At 41.0% G+C, this 20,769-nt stretch overlaps 1 protein-coding gene across 1 annotated transcript in view; it reads right to left on the bottom strand.

Moving 5' to 3' along the window:
• Positions 1 to 20,769, bottom strand: part of LOC310827623 (proprotein convertase subtilisin/kexin type 5-like) — a gene marked incomplete at its 5' end in the record, with an annotated part of 58,958 nt that overhangs the window by 26,242 nt on the left and 11,947 nt on the right. The window contains 2 exons of the mRNA XM_083703785.1: positions 12,339 to 12,407; positions 16,803 to 17,006. Coding sequence (XP_083559911.1) covers positions 12,339 to 12,407; positions 16,803 to 17,006 — 273 coding nt within the window. The remainder of the gene's footprint in view (positions 1 to 12,338; positions 12,408 to 16,802; positions 17,007 to 20,769) is intronic.

Here is a 20,769-nt window from a genome sequence, read left to right as displayed (position 1 = left end):
GAGATACAGTGTCTTTTTGTGTGTGGGGGGGCTTTCTTTCCAACAGAAACCAAAATACTTTCTCCTAGTGAAAAATGTAACTGCCAGAGTTCCAGCCATCAACTCATAAATGTGACAGTTGTGTCCTTTAGATGCATCATTAGCTTCATTCAATATTCCAAAGTCATCCTTGTCTTGCTCTTTCTTTCCTATCTCTATATAGAATGCATATGAAATGGAATCTGCAGAACCCTTTTCAAGTTATTACATCTCGCTTGCAAATATGCCTGTGCTAAATACAATTGAAATTTAAAAGATGGTTTTAAGGAAAGGTTTTATTTGTGCCTGCATGAGCTTCTCAGAAAGACAGAGAGGAGAGATTGGGAAGTTTTGTAACTGGATACTCAGCATGCCATCTAAAGACAAGGATAGGTTAAAAAGGACACAGTGAGAAGATCAGTCACCACATGCTAAAACAGGTGCTATAAAATGTTGATGCTCTTTTACCCCAGTAAGGTCCTAGAGTGGGAGAATGCTAACAAGGTGATCCAGATAAATGGTTTGAAGCAAGGAGTACTGAGTGCACCTAGGAATTCTGCCCTGCTACTAGTAGTATGAATATAAATTTAGAACTGCAGGGTGGCTTCATGATAGCCACAGCCATACTCCCTCCCAGTCACACCCCTTCTTTAAGATTATATAAGAATATAATTGTAGGCAATAATAATAATTAGGGATGTACTTCAATGATCAATGGAGGTCTCCATGTGTTGCCTTTCAGCTAGCTAGATCTACTATCTTCTACAATGGGCAAATGATTTGGAGTATGGCAATACTCAGAGTCATTTAAGTTGTGTTTACTTGTAGTTCCAACGCAAGAGTTGTTGAGCTTTTCTTTTGGCAAAGTTGTTGAAGGGTTAGGGTTAGGATTTTTGGAAAATTTCAAAAGTTTTTAACCTATTTTTTTCTAAAAATTCTGCCCAGACACCATTTTTGACAGGCAAATCCCAGCTATGTCCAGGAAATTCCAGGTGTATGGCAGCCCTAGCCTTAAAGGTTAGCTTTAGAGCAAACAGAACAGCTATTCCTGGCTGTTCTTCTGATGTGCTTTCTCAAGAGTGACCCTAGGAGCCAATCACCAGTGACTGACTCACCTCCCATCGGCACAAAGAGTGAGAAGACTTCTCAGTGGCTAAACAGCTTCCCTTTCATGTTGATTGGGTGGCCCTAGGACACAGGAGACAGGGATCTGCTGCAAAAATAGCAACAGGTCTTCAATGCCCCATAATCTTGGACCCCTACACTTTGGATTCTCCCACAAGTCCTACAACTGTCCCAAGCCCTCATCAAACAGCATATCTACATGCAGAGATTGGGTGGAAGAGTGGGTTTCTGTGTTTTTTTACATAGTTTTACACTCATTGCACCTCTTCTATTCCACATATTCATCTGAAGGTGGGAACAGGAAAGCTTCATATGTACAAATCTCCAGAAAGAGCCTCACAGAAGGATATTCAGAGGTTCAGGTTGTAGGCAACCCCCTTCCCTGACACCACATTTTCGCTGACCTGGAAATGACCTCTGAGAAAAGAAACAAACCTGTTTCTGCCCAGAATGCAGGCTGCCTCAGACCCTTTTACAGGGCAAAAACTGTACCTGCATTTTGCAAGTACCAAGCCGACAGTTTAGCAAACAAATGGTTGAGTAAGAGCACAGGAAGTTGGCAGGGGGTTGGACTAGATGACTCTCGGGGTCCCGTTCAACTTTTCGGTTCCATGACTAAGGCATCACACCTTCATCCTGTTGGCCTTTATCCTGGGGGGGGGGGGGCTTCTCCCAGATACCAAAATATTGGCTTTCAGGAGTTTGCAACCCTGCTTGAAGATGTCTAAGCTTATCTCCATTTGGAACTGTCTCTGTGTGATACTAATTGGGTTTTTTAAAAACAAAACAAAAGAAAAGAAACTCTGCTTGTAACTCCATCAGTTTGAAAATGTGTTTTCTCGGGGTCGCCCTGCTCCCATTCATTCCCAAGGTCATAGATCCTCCCAAGATATTCCTGCCAGGCTTTGTGAGCACAAAAGTAATAAAACTAGCAAAAGGAAACGTCTTTGAACTTCTAATTATGTACCACATAGCACAGCAAACCACTGAGAGTAATATAAGGGACCAAAGAACTACATCTTTCCAACTCTCCGTCTGAGTTTGTCAATGTAGTCTGTCCATCTCTTCAGATGGTATTTGGAAGGTGACTGCCAATATCAGCACAAAGCATCAAGCATAAAATGAACATTTCTCTTAACTCATGGTTTATTTTTGGCATTAATAAGCTTAAACATCACAGGATAATTTGACCTATAATGGAATTTTAAAGTTTTTTTTTAAAAAACAACAACAGTATTATAATATACTTCAGAGTTTTCAAAGTTAGAGGAAAAACAATAACTAAAGGATAAATTAGACATGACATGGAATATCCGTGATCAGATATCCTGATGTCTTTGATTAAAAGCAGCTGCACTGAGGTAGGGGTGGGGTGGGATTTGGACTGAGCTTGTGGTACTTGGTTAGGGGTTCCCTCCCCATGTCATGACAACTTGGCCCTAAGTAAAAATATAAGCAGGCTCAGATTCCTGTTCTAGTTTTCATCCAGCAGTTGGAAGGAAAGGAATAAAGAGATGGCATAAAGAGGTTTCCTCCATTACAGCCCAACAACATATAGCTTCTCCTGCTGCTGTCATATGAAGGTTGACATACTGTAGGGAGCAATTTTTATTAGACTGTAACATACCCATAACGAAATCCCATTTCACTCTTTAGAAGCCTCTGGAATCAGAGATATCCTATATATCAGAGGTTCTAAAACCTTTTACCCCCCAGGGCTCACATAATGACAACTGAGAATTACTGTGGCCGGTCGGTGCCAGCGCTTAATGGCTATCCTCCCTTCGAGCTCCGGAGGAGGACTGCTTCACGAGTTCGGGTCTGACCGCTACGGCGAAGCGGGGACCCTTAAAAATCACAGGCGCGGAAGCCTGTGAACAAGGAGACTCGACGGGCACCATTTGCGCCCCCCCTTACTGCAAAAGAGCCTTTTTAAAGGCTCCTGAGCGGCATCGGGGGTGCGCGCGGTGCTGAGAGTCGCTACCCAGCCCGTGAAGTGAAGCCGCGTCGCCAGGAGCAGAGAGCGCCGATTCCTTCCTGAAATCTGGAACTGAAATTGAACACCCGTAAGTAGGATTGAAAGGCTTACTGGGACCTTTCAAAATTTTGCTTGAAATTTGGCCGAAAACGGGAAAGGTTAAAATTAAGGAAGTCTGCCTTCCCCGGACTGCATGACAGCTAAAGCAACGAAAATACAAAGCTGCAATTGGAGGAGAGACTAATTTGGAATTGTCTAACCTGGACATTAAACTTGAACCTCCCCCCCTAGCAAGCAGGAGCAAGGGGGGAAGAGAGGTGGATTTGGTTTAACCTGCTTGAAAAAAGTAAACAAGAAAAGTTTTCTGCCGTTTTAGACTCTTGGAACGGACTGCCTGAGTAAGGCACTGAGACAGTGAACTGTCATTTAAGACTTGCTACAAAGTTGGGACCTTATTTGTTACAAGTTTGGGACTTTACTGAAACTATAAATTGATAGTTTGGATACATTGGAAGATTGTTGCTAAAAACTTTCTCTATTTGGGGACTTTCAGTTTCTTTGTTCTTTTTGCCTATTGGATACATTGAATTACCCCCTCTAAAGGGCTAAGGGGTAACAGTTGCAAAACAGACTGCAGAAAAACAAGTCAGTGGATTTTTCCATTCAAAGCTGCTCCTGTGGGAGCGACCTTGGGACATGAGCGGCCCAGCAGAAGAGATAATAACAAGATCCAAAGGCAAAGTTGCACAAAAGAAAAGGGGCTCAATATCTAGTACACTGCCAACAGGTGCAGCTGGGCAGGAAAAAGTGACAAATATACTTATGGATCCAGTGACACAAGCACTACTAAAAATAAATGAATCTTTAGAAGTTTTGACAAAGCAGAGTACAGAAAATACCAGACAGCTGACAGAACTGTCAACAAAATTAGACTTGAATACTAAAAGTATTACATCAAATACAGAAACCATAAATAAATTGATTGAAGAAAATGCTACAACTCGAAAAGTTGCTGAGGAAGCTAAAGCTACTGCAGAAACTACACAGGAAAAATTAGTACCAGTCTGTAAAAAGTTGGATGAGCATGAGGCGGCCTTGTCTTTGTGGGAGATGCAGAGGAAAGAGAGAAATCTGAAATTAAGACTGGTCCCCGAAAGTGAAAAAGACAACTTGGTGGACTTTCTCACAAAAGAGTTTTCAGAATTTTGGCAGGTAAACTCAGAGGAAGAAGAATTTAAGATAACAGCTGCCTTCAGATTGGGTAGGAGGCAAAACAGAAAGAGTCCAAGGGATTGTCTGATAACCTTAAGATCCAAAGAGGAAAGAGATAAAATATTAAATTTACATTATCAGAAAACTTTAGAGATTGAAGACGCCTACGTGCAAATTTACAAGGACATCCCTAAATTCATCTTGGAGGCAAGAACTCATTATAAGGACCTGGTTCACCTGCTGAAAAAGAACAATTTACCTTTCAGGTGGGAGTTCCCACAAGGTTTGTCTTTTAACTACAAAGGGAAAAAAGTAAAAATAAGAACAGTGCAAGATAAAGAACAATTCCTGGAAAGAAACGAGGAGGACCTTCAAAAGGGAGTGGTGGAACCGACTCCAGAAGCAGATATCTTGAATCTAACATTTGGACTTAAACCATCGACAGAGGAAGAACAGCCGCAGGGAGCAGCTGGAGAGTAATCAATTAAATAATAAGATGGCTCTGCAATTTCTAAGTTGGAACTGTAATGGACTGAACCTTCCTAGAAAAAGGCGTGAGGTTTTTCACATTTTGAAAAGAGAACATTTGGACTTAATTTGTTTACAAGAAACCCATGTGACTAGGGCACATAGAAAATTGCTTATAAATAAAAGATTAGGACAGGAATTTATTTCATCAGATAAAGTTAAGAAAAGAGGAGTGGTGATCTATGCAAAGGAAAAGTTGGCCCCAAAGTTTATCTTCAAAGATGAACAAGGAAGATTTTTGGCAATTGAAATACAAGTCCAAGGAGAAAAAATTTTGACAGTTGGAATTTATGCACCAAGGGAAGGCAGAATTCTTTAAGAAGTTGCATGAGATTTTAATGGACTATCTGGATCATAATGTAATTTTGATGGGAGACATTAATGGCGTGGTCTCTACAAACATGGACAAAGCACAAAGACAGGTGGTCTCTAAGGATGGGAGATTACCAAAGACTTTCTTCAAAATGACTGAAAATTTGGACTTGATTGATATTTGGAGAACAAGGAACCCTCTTGAGAGAGAGGGAACCTTTTTCTCTGAAGCAAAAATGACATGGACAAGAATTGACCAAATATGGATTACTAGTGGGATGGCTCCAAAGATAAAAAAAAGTAGAAATCTGCCCAAAGACTTGCTCCGACCATAATGCCGTAAAGATGGAGATGAAACTAACAACAGCTGGCTCCTTTAGATGGAGAATGAATGACACCCTATTCAGAGACGATGAGATCTACAAAAAGGCCCAAAAAACTTTGAAAGACTACTTTGAGATAAACCTGAAGACAGATGTTGAGAAAAGAATAATTTGGGACGCAAGTAAAGCCGTGATGCAAGGTTTCCTAATACAACAGAATTCTTTAAAGAGGAAGAAACAAAATGAGAAGAAAGATAAGATATTGGAAAAGATGAAAGAAGGAGAAAAGAAATTGAGGTCAAAACCAAAGTCTCATGAGATTTTGAGAGAAATTAAGTTTTACCAGATGCAATATATGGAACTGATGAATCAAGAGATAGAATGGAAAATCAAGCAAATGAGACAAAGGACATTTGAATCAGCAGACAAATGTGGGAAACTTCTAGCATGGCAATTGAAGAAGAGACAAAAACTGAATACAGTTACAAGCCTGGAGGTGGAAGGAAGGAACATTTATAAACCAAATGAGATTAGTAATTGTTTTCAGAGTTATTTCAGAAGATTATATGCACGAGGGCCGGAGAACGAAGGAGAAATAGACGATTTTCTTAAGAAATATGGATTACAAAAAATTTCACAACAAAGCACAATGATCTTGAATGAGAAAATAACAGAACAAGAAATAGAGGGTGCCATTCAAAATATGCAATTAGGGAAATCTCCAGGACCAGATGGATTGACCTCCAGATACTACAAAGCTTTGAAGGAATGGTTAGTACAACCGTTGAAGGAGGTCTGCAATGAAATTTTAGAGGGGAAAAAGGCGCCTGAATCGTGGAAAGAAGCATTTATTACACTTATACCAAAAACTGAGACTGAAAAGAATCAGATTAAGAACTACCGCCCTATATCATTACTTAATGTGGATTACAAAATATTTGCTGACATTTTGGCAAAAAGACTAAAGAAGGTGTTGGTGGAGGAGATTCACAAGGACCAGGCCGGCTTTCTCCCAGGGAGACATATGTCAGATAACGTAAGAAACATAATTGACATTATGGAATTGTTAGAAGTTAATATTAATACGAAGGCTGTATTAATATTTGTGGATGCGGAGAAAGCCTTTGATAATATTTCTTGGAGCTTTATGAAGAAGAACCTCCACGGGATGGGGGTAGGCCAAAGGTTTGAAAATGGTATAGGTGCCATATATTCTGAACAAAAAGCAAAGTTAATTGTAAATAATGTGGTTACTGAAGAACTTTCCATAGAAAAAGGGACACGACAGGGGTGCCCAATATCCCCACTACTTTTTATATCTGTCTTGGAGGTATTGTTAAATATGATCAGGGGGGACCAGCTGGTTAAAGGAATCCAGGTCGGAGCCAAACAATATAAACTGAGGGCCTTTGCAGATGACCTAGTATTGACTTTACAACAGCCAGACACTAGTACGAAAAGAGTTTTAGAACTAATTCAAGTTTTTGGTCAGGTAGCAGGATTCAAGTTGAATAAGCAAAAAACTAAAGTCTTGGAGAAAAATTTAACAAATGATGAAAAAGAGAGGTTTCAAAGTGAAACTGGATTAATGGTGGCAAAGAAAGTGAAATATTTGGGGATTAATATGACATCTAAGAATGTGAACCTATTTAAAGACAATTATGACAAATGTTGGACAGAGGTAAAGAAAGATCTAGAAATATGGTCAAATTTGAGACTTTCCTTGTTAGGCCGAATTGCTATAATTAAGATGAATGTATTGCCTAGAATGCTATTTTTGTTTCAGACATTACAGATTGTGGATAAAATGGACTGTTTCAAGAAGTGGCAGAAAGATATATCTAAATTTGTCTGGCAGGGCAAAAAGCCCAGAATAAAATTTAAGATATTAACTGATGCAAAAGACAGAGGGGGGTTTGCCCTGCCGGACTTAAGACGTTACTATGAATCGGCAGCTTTCTGCTGGTTGAAAGACTGGCTACTTCTTGAGAATACAGACATTTTGGATTTGGAAGGATTTGATAATAGATTCGGTTGGCATGCATATATCTCGTATGACAAGGTAAAAACTCACAAAGGATTTAAAAATCATATTATCAGGAAAGCATTATATAATGTTTGGATTCGATATAAGGATTTGTTGGAAAATAAAACCCCTAGGTGGTTGTCACCAATGGAAGCTAAGGAGGTGAAAAGACCTAATATGGAATCTAAATGGCCAAAATACTGTGAAATTTTAGAGCAAGAGAGTGGAAAAATTAAATTACAGAGTTTTGAGAAAATAAAGTCTAAAGTACGAGATTGGCTTCATTACCATCAGATAATGGAGGTGTTTAAACAGGACAGGAAAATTGGCTTCCAGATGGAGAGATCCAAATTAGAAACAGAGCTGTTAGAACCCAATACTAAGAATTTATCAAGAATGTACAACTTGCTGTTGAAATGGAATACACTAGATGAGACTGTCAAATAAGCTATGATTAAGTGGGCACAAGACATTGGTCATGACATTATGTTTGCGGATTGGGAACAGTTATGGACCACCGGTATAAAATTTACGGCATGTAATGCCTTAAGAGAAAGTATTATGAAAATGATTTACAGGTGGTACATGACCCCAACCAAGCTCGCAAAAATCTATCATTTGCCCAATAATAAATGCTGGAAATGTAATGAGACTGAAGGAACCTTTTATCACCTTTGGTGGACCTGCCCGAAGATTAAAGCCTTCTGGGAAATGATCTATAATGAAATTAAGAAGGTACTTAAATGTACCTTTCATAAGAAACCAGAGGCATTTCTCCTGGGTATGGTCAGCCAATTGGTGTTAAAGAAGGATAGGACGTTTTTTATGTACGCCACCACAGCAGCAAGGATCCTTTTAGCAAAGTATTGGAAGACACAAGAACTACCCACACTGGAAGAATGGCAGACAAAGGTGATTGATTACATGGGACTGGTGGAGATGACTGGCAGAATCCGTGACCAAGAAAAAGAGACGGTGGAAGAAGATTGGAAGAAATTTAAAGTATACCTTAAAAATTGTTGTAAAATTGATGAGTGCTAAAATGTCAAGGGAAAGGAAAATATAGAATTACAGCTGTAATTGATTAAGTATGAGAAGAAGCTTAAAAAGAAAATAAGTAATTAATTAATTGGTATGAAGACTTGTTGAAGAAATTTTAAAACAGGGATGCAGAAAAGGGGAGGTAAGGGGAAGTCCGAGAAGCAAGGTTTATGAAAAAGAGGTTTTGAAATTATACATGTTTATATGTTTTTGTTTGTTTATGTGTGTGTGTTGTTTTGTTTTTAATTTGTGTTGGAAAACTAATAAAAAATTATTAAAAAAAAAAGAGAAATACTGTGGCCTACCACTCACAAAAAACGATAGTGCAGGAGCAAAAACAGTCACAAAATGGTGGCAGAGGGAGGCAGCGTTTGGCATAATAGCAACTAGTAACTATTGACAAAATTTTTTTTACTGATCTCCAATCCATCTTTGGAAATTGCTCATATCTTTGCCACAGTATTGCCACTGTGGCAAGGAGTTCCATAGCTCAGCTTTCATCAAGCTATGGGCATACATTTGCTCTGGAAGTATCATCACTCAGCCTAACCAGTTAAGTCAGAATTTGATGAACCACAGGCTTTAAGCAGAGAATGTTTTTTCTTTTATATTTTTCCCTTTCCTACCTGCCCCCATGCCCCTCAATGTATTTTTACCCATCTCTACTAATTTCTACTCACATTCTGTTGCACATTCAACTAATGCCTTTATCCGTGTGTAAAAAAAAAAGGTAAAGAGACCCCTGACCATTAGGTCCAGTCGTGGCCGACTCTGGGGTTATGGCACTCATCTTGCTTCACTGGCCGAGGGAGCCGGCGTACAACTTCCGGGTCATGTGGCCAGCATGACTAAGCTGCTTCTGGCTAACCAGAGCAGCGCACGGAAACACCGTTTACCTTCCCGCTGGAGCGGTACCTATTTATCTACTTGCACTTTGACGTGCTTTCGAACTGCTAGGTTGGCAGGAGCAGGGACTGAGCAACGGGAACTCACCCCGTCGCGGGTATTTGAACCGCCAACCTTCTGATCGGCAAGTTCTAGGCTCTGTGGTTTAACCCACAGCGCCACCCGTGTCCCATTCATCCATGTGTGCCCCCCAATCAGTTTCTTTCATCCCTTCTCACTTTCTTTTCTCAGTTTATATATAATAAGATGTAAATAATAATGAGCACTGAGATGCCACCTGAGGGCGGCCGAAGGCCCACTGAAGGATCCCAGTCCACTCCTTGAGAAAACTGTGCCATGCATCAGTAGCATCACCTGTTTCAGTTTCAGAAATTGCCCACCAGTTTCAGATTTCAAGGAATTCCTATAGGCTCCTGACCCAGAAATACACTGAGTTTGGGAACTAAACATAGCTCATAGAGGAACAGAGTTGCCTAATAGACAATAATCCTACCAAACAATTTATCACCTAAAATCCAAAGGAGGAATGTTCCAGAAGTGGGGAAGGTGAGTTAACTATCAGACTCTACACAAGTTCACACAAGCACAAAACCCTTTTTATTTTTGTGTCACCTGCTTTGATTTGTTAGCATAAACTGACTACCAACTAAAAGCACTGCGTATGTGGTGATGTTCAATGATAATAAAAGTCTATGGGGTCTGATTTGTGATCACTGCCCAGAAACAGTTGATACTGCAGTCATCGAGCAGAAGGCATGTGTGTATGAACCAGCCTTAACCGTGTGATGAAACAGCAGTTTTGGGGCCAATGCAAACAGTGGTCATTTTGGGAAATGATTCTATAGCTGTCCACACATTTTGTGCAAAATTACTGGTCAGAAATGAAAGAGCTAGTAGACCCCAGAAACTCAGAGGCTCTCTTCCATCACCCCATCAAGATTGCTGCCACAAGCAGACCTTCAACTCACACATCAGCTGGGGAAAGGAATGACGCTGGCTTAAGGAGGAAGTGAAGATATTGTTTATCAAGGCTGTTATTTGCCAAGGCTGTGCTGTGCTTCCCAACCAATAGCCATATGGCCCCCTAGGGGCCCCAGGATATTCCAAGGGGGCCACAGGTGAAAACCACATAAATGGGGGGCCACGGCAGGAGAGTCAGAGGCTATAAAGGGAAGCGAGAAGTGAAGGGGGGGAAAGATCATTTTTCTAAAAATCCTGATTTGCTGACTATCTGCTTAGCCAATCACAAGCAGGCAAGGGGGCAGCCCACCAGGGCCTAGTGCTCCTTTTTGCCACGTACATTTTCTTGGAGCAGTCCCGGTTTGTTTCCAGGGGAGGAGAGGGCGATTGCTGAGGCTCCCGCTTTGATCCAGAACCCCAATGTCCAGTAAGTGTGGGGGTGGGGTGGCAGTGGGTAAGGCTGGGTGAGCCAGAGCTGCTTGTTGCCAGTGCTGGACCTGGTGGCAGCCTGGGTCTGACTCTGCAAGGCACAGGGTGCAAACCACCCCAGCACCTAGCAGAGTGGGGTCGCCTGCTGCTGCTGACTGGCACCTAGTAAATAATTGTCTACTCTGAAGAAAGCCGCAGTGAGTTCAGTGGGCCTTACTCCCAGGTGGGGGGGGGCCCATAGTGTTTTATTTAGGCAGCCAGGGCTCCTCCAAATGACAAGATCTTTTTGCACCAGGTCAGTGAGGACCACTTGCTTTTAAAAATTCTCCCATATATACAGAACCACCTGTGTGCGTTTTGGACAAGATGTGTAGGTTTCCCACTCTGCGTCAAATAAGTGTAGTTTACTTTTTATAATACATGGAAGATGGATCTCCCTCAGGAGGTTCTGGGCTCTCCTTCCTTGGAGGTTTCTAAGCAGAGCTTGGATGGTCGTCTGTCATGGATGCTTTAGCGGAGTTTCCTACATTGCAGGGGGTTGCACTAGGAAGATGGCCCTTGGGGTCCTTCCAGTTCCAGGATTCTGTGTTTTTCAGCTTCAACAATATTCCATATGTTCCTATCACTTTATGTAATTGTATTTTGTATAAATTATCAAAATTATAAATAAAACATGTTGTATTTACAAACAAAGCATTTAAACAGCTACCTTTCTACTGCTAGGACGGAAAGGGGCATGGGCGTAGCCAAGATTTTTGTTTTGTGGGGGGGGGGGGCAGAACCTCAGATTACTATTGATTTGTATTTATTTGGGGGGGGGGGAGAGCTGCTCCCTGCCCCTGCTTGGTTATGTCCATGGGGGGCCACAGGAAGAAAACGAGGTCAGAAGGAGGCCATAGTCAGAAAAAGGTTGGGAAACCCTGGTGTACTGTACTGACTGAGAAGGCCCTGAGGACTTTATTAACCAAACAAATATATGTTATAGTCTTACTATTTGTTTGGTATTATTTATTACTTTTGGATATTAAAAATTGTTAGATATATCACTTTACTACAGAACATGACCATGCTTCATTATTTTTTTTAATGTATGCAGGAGTTGCCAACACGTTGGCCTGTGGAAATATTTTGAGAAAGTTCTGTGGGTGCCAGTCACTAACTGTCTGTTGTGGGAGTGTGGCATAACACAACATAGCTGTTATGGGGCAAGATGACTGCTGTGGTGACAGCAGTTGGTTACAGGGATAGTAGCTTCCATTGTGCCTGCATCCAGCTCAACTCCAGGCCCAGTTATCTATATGAAGCTAAATTATCCTAGTATGTGCATGAAACAAATTAGCTTTTGTAAGGTGCCTGGGGAGGGCTCTGCCCTGAAGGGTGGCATATAAGAATAAAACAAAAAACAAATATATAAGTACATATTAAAGAAATAACTGAAAGTACAGAAGTAGAAACTTAAAGATTAAAAAATAAAACATACCCAGGCTGCAGGAGAGGCATCCATCTGCGCAAGGAATGCAATCTTCTGAGTCAAGTTCCTCTGCTTCACCTGCACATTGGGCAGTCCATGAAACAGTCAACATACACGGATTTCACTTCATGGGAGTCCAAACATCATTTCTCTGAGACTAACAGAAACTTGTAACATTGGTCTGTCAGCAGCACTCCCCCCAAATATTCCATTGTCTGCTAATATCAATATTAAGGAGATGGCAGGTGACCATCAGCCACAAAGGTCTCAATAAATGTATGCCTGGGGCCTGTGTACCATAAATATTCATCAGAATAAATTGCCTGAAATGTTCTCATGTCCACTTTTTAAACTTGCGACAGGGGCCTTTGGTGGCCAATAATGGCTTAAACATGGAGAACCACTGGCCTACCTCACAAGGTGGCATACTTCTCTTTATGTGTTAAACGACACGTGTGAGAGTTCTCCACATGGAGGAGCTCCATAGGCAGAAGAGACACTGCTTTGAGTGTGAAGACTGAAGCCTTTTGTGTTAGAGCTCTTCTGGGCTGCATGTGCAGAGGAGATTTGCGTAATGTCAGGGTTGGGCCCTGCTTGCCCTTCTGCTCACGCTGCTGCTTGTTTTGTTCTAGCACTGCTGCTGATTAGCTCTAACAAACTTTACCTGGGATACCACTGGGAAATAATTTTGCATCAACCTCTTTCAGTATAATCTAGGGCTGGGTCACTCTGGAGTCTTACACCCTAGTAAAGTGTAGCTGTTTTACCTCCAATCATGGGCGCAGCTAGGCTTTTTGTTAGGTGGGCAAAACCTCAGTTAGTTAAGTATTTATATTGATTTAGGGGAGGGTGTTGCCGCCTGCCCTCGCCTTGGCCTTGCGCACGCCTCCTATGCTAGAGTCCTAATGGTGAAGCTTATTTAGTTTTATTGTGAAAACAAAGCTTTTACACGTTAACAGTGCACTGTTGCAACTACCCCACTAACATTTTATTTTATTTCATCGTTGTGCCAGATGCAGTGTAGAACACAGATGTGTCAAGCTGTCTGGACAGAGGGCATATTAATAGACAGGCAAGTTTCTAATCCCAGAACAAAATGGTTTTCATAGCAAAAAAGCTTATGTACATTTCAAGTTCATCAAACCTGAAATAAAAACAAGACTCTGCTCATGTCCTTCAGTATACTTTGGCATACAAGAGTATTTAGAGTAAATTTGATTATCATTTTGCACGAACCAAAAGGATTTTATTTGTATTTTCAGCACCAAGCGACAGTAACCGACGTTGTTGCTGTTTAGGGAAATGAGCAAGGCACTAATGTAATGGTTTTGCTCTTCACCAGAGGTCAGATTGTTTTAACAATATATGGTGGATGTGAAGTGCAATGCAGGCAAGCTCCAGGCTTTGGGGAGATGACTTCCAGTCAGAGGTCTTGTACAAGCATGCCAATGTTGAACATAAATGCGTATAGCTTTTAAACATTGATGAGTTTGCTGTTATGGGTCAAGTCATTCTCTATTTTAAATTCAGACCCAATTTAACTGCAACCCCAATGAACAATTTACATGTCTCTCCAGAAGTCAGTCTATGGGCTGCAGTGGAGCTAAGTCTGAGGCCAGCCTTAGAAGGGTCACCCAACAAGGTCAACTATTTTCCTCCCCGAAGAGAGGAGGCTTTGTGCGTTTAATGTATTGACCTCTTTGGCTTTTTGTCTATTGATTTTAAATAAACATATCCACAGAGACCAGAGAGCTGAAATGCTTTCAAAAAATCTGTGAATTTGAAAAACTGGAGATTGGATAAAAAAATTCACTCTGCATCATTGCATCTTCATCAGAGACATTTTCATCAGAGCAAGACAATCATTTTTGTAAATTGTTCTTAAAGCGTCCCGAAGAGGTCAGCTTGTGCTACTGTAGGGGGACCTAATACTGGCATGAGATTCTTCTCCGCCATCCAGCAAGGCAGCTCCATGCTTGCCACCGCGCAGTGGCTACCTTAGGGCAGGTGTTCTGGGAGAAAAACTCTGGCAGTCAGGAACCAGCTTATGGGCACCACATGGCCTATACTTGCATCCCCTCCAACATTCCTCCAATGAAAATAGGGACATCCCAATTCATAATGATAATTTTACTATTTATACCCTACATATCTTACTGGGCTGCCCCAGCCACTCTGGGCAGCTTCCAACATATATAAAACATAATAAAACATTAAACATTAAAAAAGCTTCCCTATACACAATAGCCTGGGAATTGTCCTGCGTGTCTTCCACCATTAGGTGGAGTGAAACTGAGAAATGATCACTCTCAAATCTGAGTATGACCTCCATACAGTGGCAGAGCTTTATGCTCTGGCACCGGGGAGGCGGAGAGCAGGAGGGGGTGGGGCTGGTGCATGTCCTGGGGTGGCGCACCACCCGCAGGGATGTGGCACACGTCCTGTGGGGGCATGGTGCCCAGTGTGGGTGGGGGGGGGGCAGCCGCGATGGCACCCCACCGGGATCGCGCTGCCGGGGGCGGTGTGCTCTCCTCGCACTCCTCTTCCTCTGCCAGTGCCTCCACATTCTTTATGTGTAGGAGAAGCTCCTCAGAGACAGTGATGTACTCAATAGGACTCATCCTGATTCCAGACAAGAAGGTGAACTCAGCTGGATGGTCCTTTCCAAGGGTACTATTTAGAATGTAGAGGCTTAGTTTGAAAGACATTTGTGCTAGGCAGAGACCTGCAAAGTTTGACATTTGGTCTTTTGAGGCTTGAGTTGTAAGTGGGCCTTCAACCTCCAGATCTGGTGCGGCAGGGCCAAACTGTATCTATAAAGTTTGGTCATTTGGCCCTAGTCTGGCATTTAGGTCTCCTCCCAGTACAACCATTGTGTTCGGATTTTGCAGTGTAAGGTCTGCAGCATATCCTTCCAGCTCACCCTATTGGGCTCTGATCTCCGATTTCTAATGCATTGGGAGCATGTAGGCATTAATTAACAGAGCCTTCTCGTTAAGGTGGGGCAGAGCAGCCAAGGTGTTTGTCTTCAGTGAAGGGAGGGGCCTTGGTGTGGAGTTGATGTTGCTAGAAATAAGGATCCCCAGCCTTTTGCTCTGCCATGCCTCTTCCCTGGTTCAGCTCCCAATGTAAAGGAGAGGTACCCATTTAATGATACAGGTATGTCATTCCTGGTCCAGGTTTCCTGTACCAGTAAGATGTGATGTTGTGATAGAAAGTCAGTGAAACAGGCGCTCCTGGTAGATGAAGCCCATCCAGCCACATTTCTGGTTAAGAGGGTAACCTTATGCTGGCCTGTTGGCTGTCAATCCCTCTTTCCCTCACGAGGTGGTTGGGGCTGCTAATTCCACCCATGCCTTCAGAAGTATTAAAGAGGCATGCGCTGCAATGTGGGGGTCATTGGCCAGCAAGGAGCCAGCTTCATAAGCAGGGACATCATTTGTCCTATTCTGTCAGAGATGTAATGGAAATAACTGGTCCTCCTGCTTGTGCCTCAGTAAGGTCCTGAGTCTTGGAGGTCCGTATGTAGCCTGGGGTCTGTGGTGTGGCTTCAGCTGTCTGTCAGCAGCGTGATATTTCTTGGTTTCCTTAAAGGTTATTAGCTTAGGGGTAGCGGGGTTGCCAAGCTGCTGCTCCTCTTCTTTGGTGTTTCTTGAGAGAATATCTGGCTGATGCACACGTACCTTCTTCGTGGTGAGGAGAAGTTGGATGTATTTAATTGGTGTGTTTCCAACTCCTGTGTCCTTGCATCTGGAGTTGATATTACAGACTTAATGTTTGCTAATCTCCTCTTCAGATCAGAGAGTTCCAAGGATTTCTCATCCTTCTTGGTGCTGTTAACGTTTTTATTACTATTTGTTTTGGTTTTGGTTTCCTCCACAGGGTATGTTACTCTACTGATGATCAGCTCTCTCTTTCTTCCCTGTATTCTTTTCAGTGCTTGTTAAAAACATTTTTGTTTAGACAAGCCTATTCAGATGTTTAGAAAGTTGATGTGAGTCTTAATTTGTTCTAGTCTGCTGCTATTTTAACTTTTAAAATGTCTTAAATTGTTGTTATTTTTTCTTAGTGATAATTTTATTGTTTTATCATTTTTGTAAACTGTTTTGAAGGTTTTTTTAAAAAAACAATCAAGCAGTGTATAAATCTTATTAAAAAAATAAGCTGTAATTACTATTACTGGTGTGTGTGCAGGTGGGAGTATATTGGCAACCAGCTGTTTGGCTGGTGCCAGTGTGCCTTGATGTGGAACTGTCTCCCTCGGGAGGTTGTGGACTCTCCTTCCTTGGCAGTTTTTAAGCAGAGGTTGGATGTCCATCGGTCATGGATGCTTTAGCTGAGATTCCTGCATAGTAGGGGGTTGGACTAGATGACCCTGAAGGTCCCTTCCAGCTCTACAATTATGGAAATCAAGGAGAACATAATGAGTGTTTGGCCTTAAGTGTGTTAATGTGCTGTTGTCAGAAGTTTTACCTTTTCTACATTTGTGCTTCTGGCAGCTATTATCAGCCAGGTAGTATCCATCAAAGCATCTTTCGCACATGGTTTGATCAGGGCACACTTCACAATGCTCAAAGCACGGCAGGCAGGTGTTCTCTTCCTCTGAAGAATAGTGACCCAGAGGGCAACTTTCTCTGCATTCTCCCAGGTACAGGAAGCGTGTGTTGCCTTTCTTATCTGTAAGGCAGAAAGCAAGACAAAGCAGAACAAAAAACACTAGGAGAATTGTTCATCAAAAACAAACAAATCAACCCCAAACCTTCCTGTTTGTATTAAAAGATCATTTTGATCTGGGGAACTGATTAGTGGGAGCAATTGTGGCTGAGCCACCAGAACAGTTAATTGAGATTTGGAGTTGCTGCTGCCCCTTCTCTACATTTACCTGTCTGCTTAGAAATGGAAAGGTTTCCCATTAACAATAACTGAACCTTTTTCTCTCTGAAACTCATTCTGAAGCCCATTATTTTCTCTGAAAGCCTGAAGTGCTTAATTAAATTAATGCAGGGAAATCTTCAGGAAAAGCAATGACTGGAAAAGAAAGGTTCCCTGAAGTTGCTCACACAGTAACCCAGGATACAAGCCCCATTGATACTCGGAAGTATTCTGGGGGTGCATTCATACTGCCATGTAAAGCATTGCTTGTTTCCCATGTGCTGTCTGGCTTGTTCAAACCTCTTGTCAAACTAGCTGGATTTATGACAATGAGAACTGGCCTGTTAATTTTGTTGAAAATAAATACCTAGATGTATCAACACATGTTTAGAATTGCATCTATCTCTGCATGCTTCTCTTCTAGATAAAATCACACACAGTGGTGGGACGATGTTTCACTGTTTTCATTATGAACCTTTTAACCTAAAGACACAGACTTAATGCAACTTGATTGAGTGCTTTACAAGTCAATGCAAAAGGCAACCTGAGTTCAATCACCTTGTTTTTCCCCTAGCTGAGAATACAGTCTTAAGAGCTGCTATCCTTGAGATCAGGACGACTAAATGGGTTATCTGCCACAACACACACACACACACACACACACACACACACACACAGACTGTTCTGTAGAGTGGCCAGTTATGCATCACCAAAGAGAGGAAATGCATGTTGAAAAAGAAAAAAAGAGGACCAAAGAGGGCACAGGTTGGCATAAAATTTACATTTGCACCAGAAGCAGAATTTTTTTGGAGAACCTACTGGAAAGAATTAGGAGGAAAGAGGCCTCTTTGGGGACATTCAGAGGAACCAGAAGAGTAACGTTTGAATTTGGTTTCCCCCCCCTTTCCCCCTTTTTTCTTTTTATGTTGAGTAATTTCTGCAGAGAGGAGTATATTGTGAAATCGAAATAAAATATGGAACATAAATGGTTTGAATGATAAATTTAAGAAAAATAAGGTTGAACACGTTCTTGTAAAACAAAAAAATATGAATTAATCTGCTTGCAAGAGACCCAGAAAAACATAAAAGAGTGTTAATTAACAAGAGATTAGGTCTAGAGTTTATTGCATCTAGTAAGGAAAAGGAAAGAGGGGTAGTAATAGATGCTAAATCTCATCTGGAACCTAAACTGCTTTTCATTGATGAAGAAGGCAGAATAGTGATAATTGAAATAAAAATTAATTTGGAAAGGATAATAGTCATCAGAATTTATGCATCTAATGAAAGAAAATCAGAATATTACCATCTATTAGAAGAAAAAGCATTGGAATACCTGAGGGGAAAGCTAATTCTAATGGGAAATTTTAACGGAGTAGTTGGTAATCTGGATTGGACAGAACAGATTTTTTAAAAAAGAAACAAGACAAAATAAGCTTCCGAACTCCTTTTTTCATTTAATAGAACCTTTGAACCTAAATGATACTTGGAGATTCAAATGTCCTCTTGAGAAACAATTAATGCACTATTCTGAACCGCATAAATTGGCAGGACGAATCAACACAATATGGACGACAAAAGAATTATTATTAAGTAAAGTGAATCACGTGGAAATTGGTCCTAGAACCTTATCTGCTCATAATCCTGTAATAATTAGGTTCAAAGAAGAGGAAGTAAAAACAAAAATATGGCGATTCAATGAAGGATTGATGACAGATGATAATATAGTCCAGAAGGCAAAGCGAATTTTACTTGAATATTTTGAATTCATTAGAATCAAGGAACAGATGAAAAAATGGTATGGGATGCGAGCAAAGCGGTGTTAAGAGGATTCTTTATCAGGCATAATGCAATCCAAAAGAAAATAAAGGAAAAGAAAAAAAATTTGGGAGGAAATTTGGTTAAATGAAAAAAAAACTCTTCCAAAACCAGATGATGAACAGATCATCATCTGTTGAACTAAACTAACCATAAAAACTTTACAGACTCAATTTTCTATGATAATAAATGAGGAAATAGAATGGAAAATAAAGTTGATGAGACATAGAAACTTTGAGTATGCAAATAAACCAGGTAAATTATTGGCCTGGCAGATAAAAAAGAAGCAAGATGACAGAATTATTAGTAAAATTAAAGTTGAGGAAGCTTGGATTCAAAACCCGAAAGAGATCAGGAAAAGTTTTGTCAACTTCTCTTCAAAACTATATAAAAAAGGCCTGGAGAAGAATGAAAAAATTAAGGAATTCTTAAAGACATGTAAATTACCAATGATTTCTAAGGAAAAATTAATAACTTCGAATTCCCCCATTACAGCGATGGAAGTACAACATTCTATTCAAAGATCAAAATCAGGGAAGACACCAGGTCCTGATGGTCTTCCAGCTGTTTATTATAAAAAATTAGATGCTTTATCCCTACCCCTAAAAGATTTAATGAACAACATCCTTAAAACTAGGAAGCTACCAGACTTTTGGAAGTAGACCTCTATCTCTGTCATCCATAAACAAGGAACAGAACTATCAAATATCGCTAACTATAGACCTATCGCTCTGCTAAACAATGACCATAAGATCTATGCTGATATCATCGCAAACAGATTAAAGATATTGTTGAAGGAGACAATTCACAAACATCAAACAGGTTTTCTCCCTGGAAGATATATGCAATCCAATATAAGAACACTGATAAATGTATTAGAATACTTGGAACTTAAAATTGATAAAGCAGCGGGCATCATGTTTGTTGATGCTGAGAAGGCTTTCGATAATGTGTCTTGGAAGTTTATGAAAGAATTGATAGAAGAAATGGGATTCGGCGAAAATTTTAGTAGAGGAATAAAGGCAATCTATTCTGATCAAAAGGCAAAACTAATCATCAATGGTAATATCTCAGAGGAATGCAAAATTAATAAAGGAACTAGGCAAGTATGCCCCTATCACCCCTAATTTTCATCTTAGTAATGGAAGTATTAAATAACCAAATTAGGGAAGACGATTGTGTTAAAGGTATCACCTTGGGCAACAACACGTATAAGATTAAAGCATTTGCAGACGATGTGCTTGTCATGACTGAAAATCCCAAAGAAAGTTTGATAAGAGTAATAGAATTGTTTAATAACTTTGGAGAACACTAATAAGTTGAACACTAATAAGACTAGGTTAATAGTTAAAAATGTACCGTATTTTTCACCCTATAGGACGCACTTTTCCCCCCTCCTAAAATGAAGGGGAAATGTGTGTGCGTCCTATGGGGTGAATGCAGGCTTTCGCTGAAGCCTGGAGAGCGAGAGGGGTCGGTGCACACCGACCCCTCTCACTCTCCAGGCTTCGCGCAGCTCCCCGCAAGCCGTGGGAGCCCGCACCGGAGAGTTGCCTGCATGCTGAAGCCTGGGCGCGCTGAGCCCAGACTTCGCGCAGCTCTCCACAAGGCGCGGGAGCCCGGTGCTTATTTTCAGATGATCCCAATTCTGAGTGAGGTAGGTTGCCTCAAAAAATGGCAACAAAAAATATCTAAATTTATATGGGAGGGCAGGAGACCCAGGACTAAACATCAAATTTTAATAGATATAAAG

The sequence above is a fragment of the Podarcis gaigeae genome, assembly GCF_964106915.1.
Source record: "Podarcis gaigeae genome assembly, chromosome: 11".
NCBI lineage: Eukaryota > Metazoa > Chordata > Lepidosauria > Squamata > Lacertidae > Podarcis > Podarcis gaigeae.
Note: the sequence above shows the minus strand (reverse complement) of the source record. Positions and strands in the feature narration are given on the sequence as shown.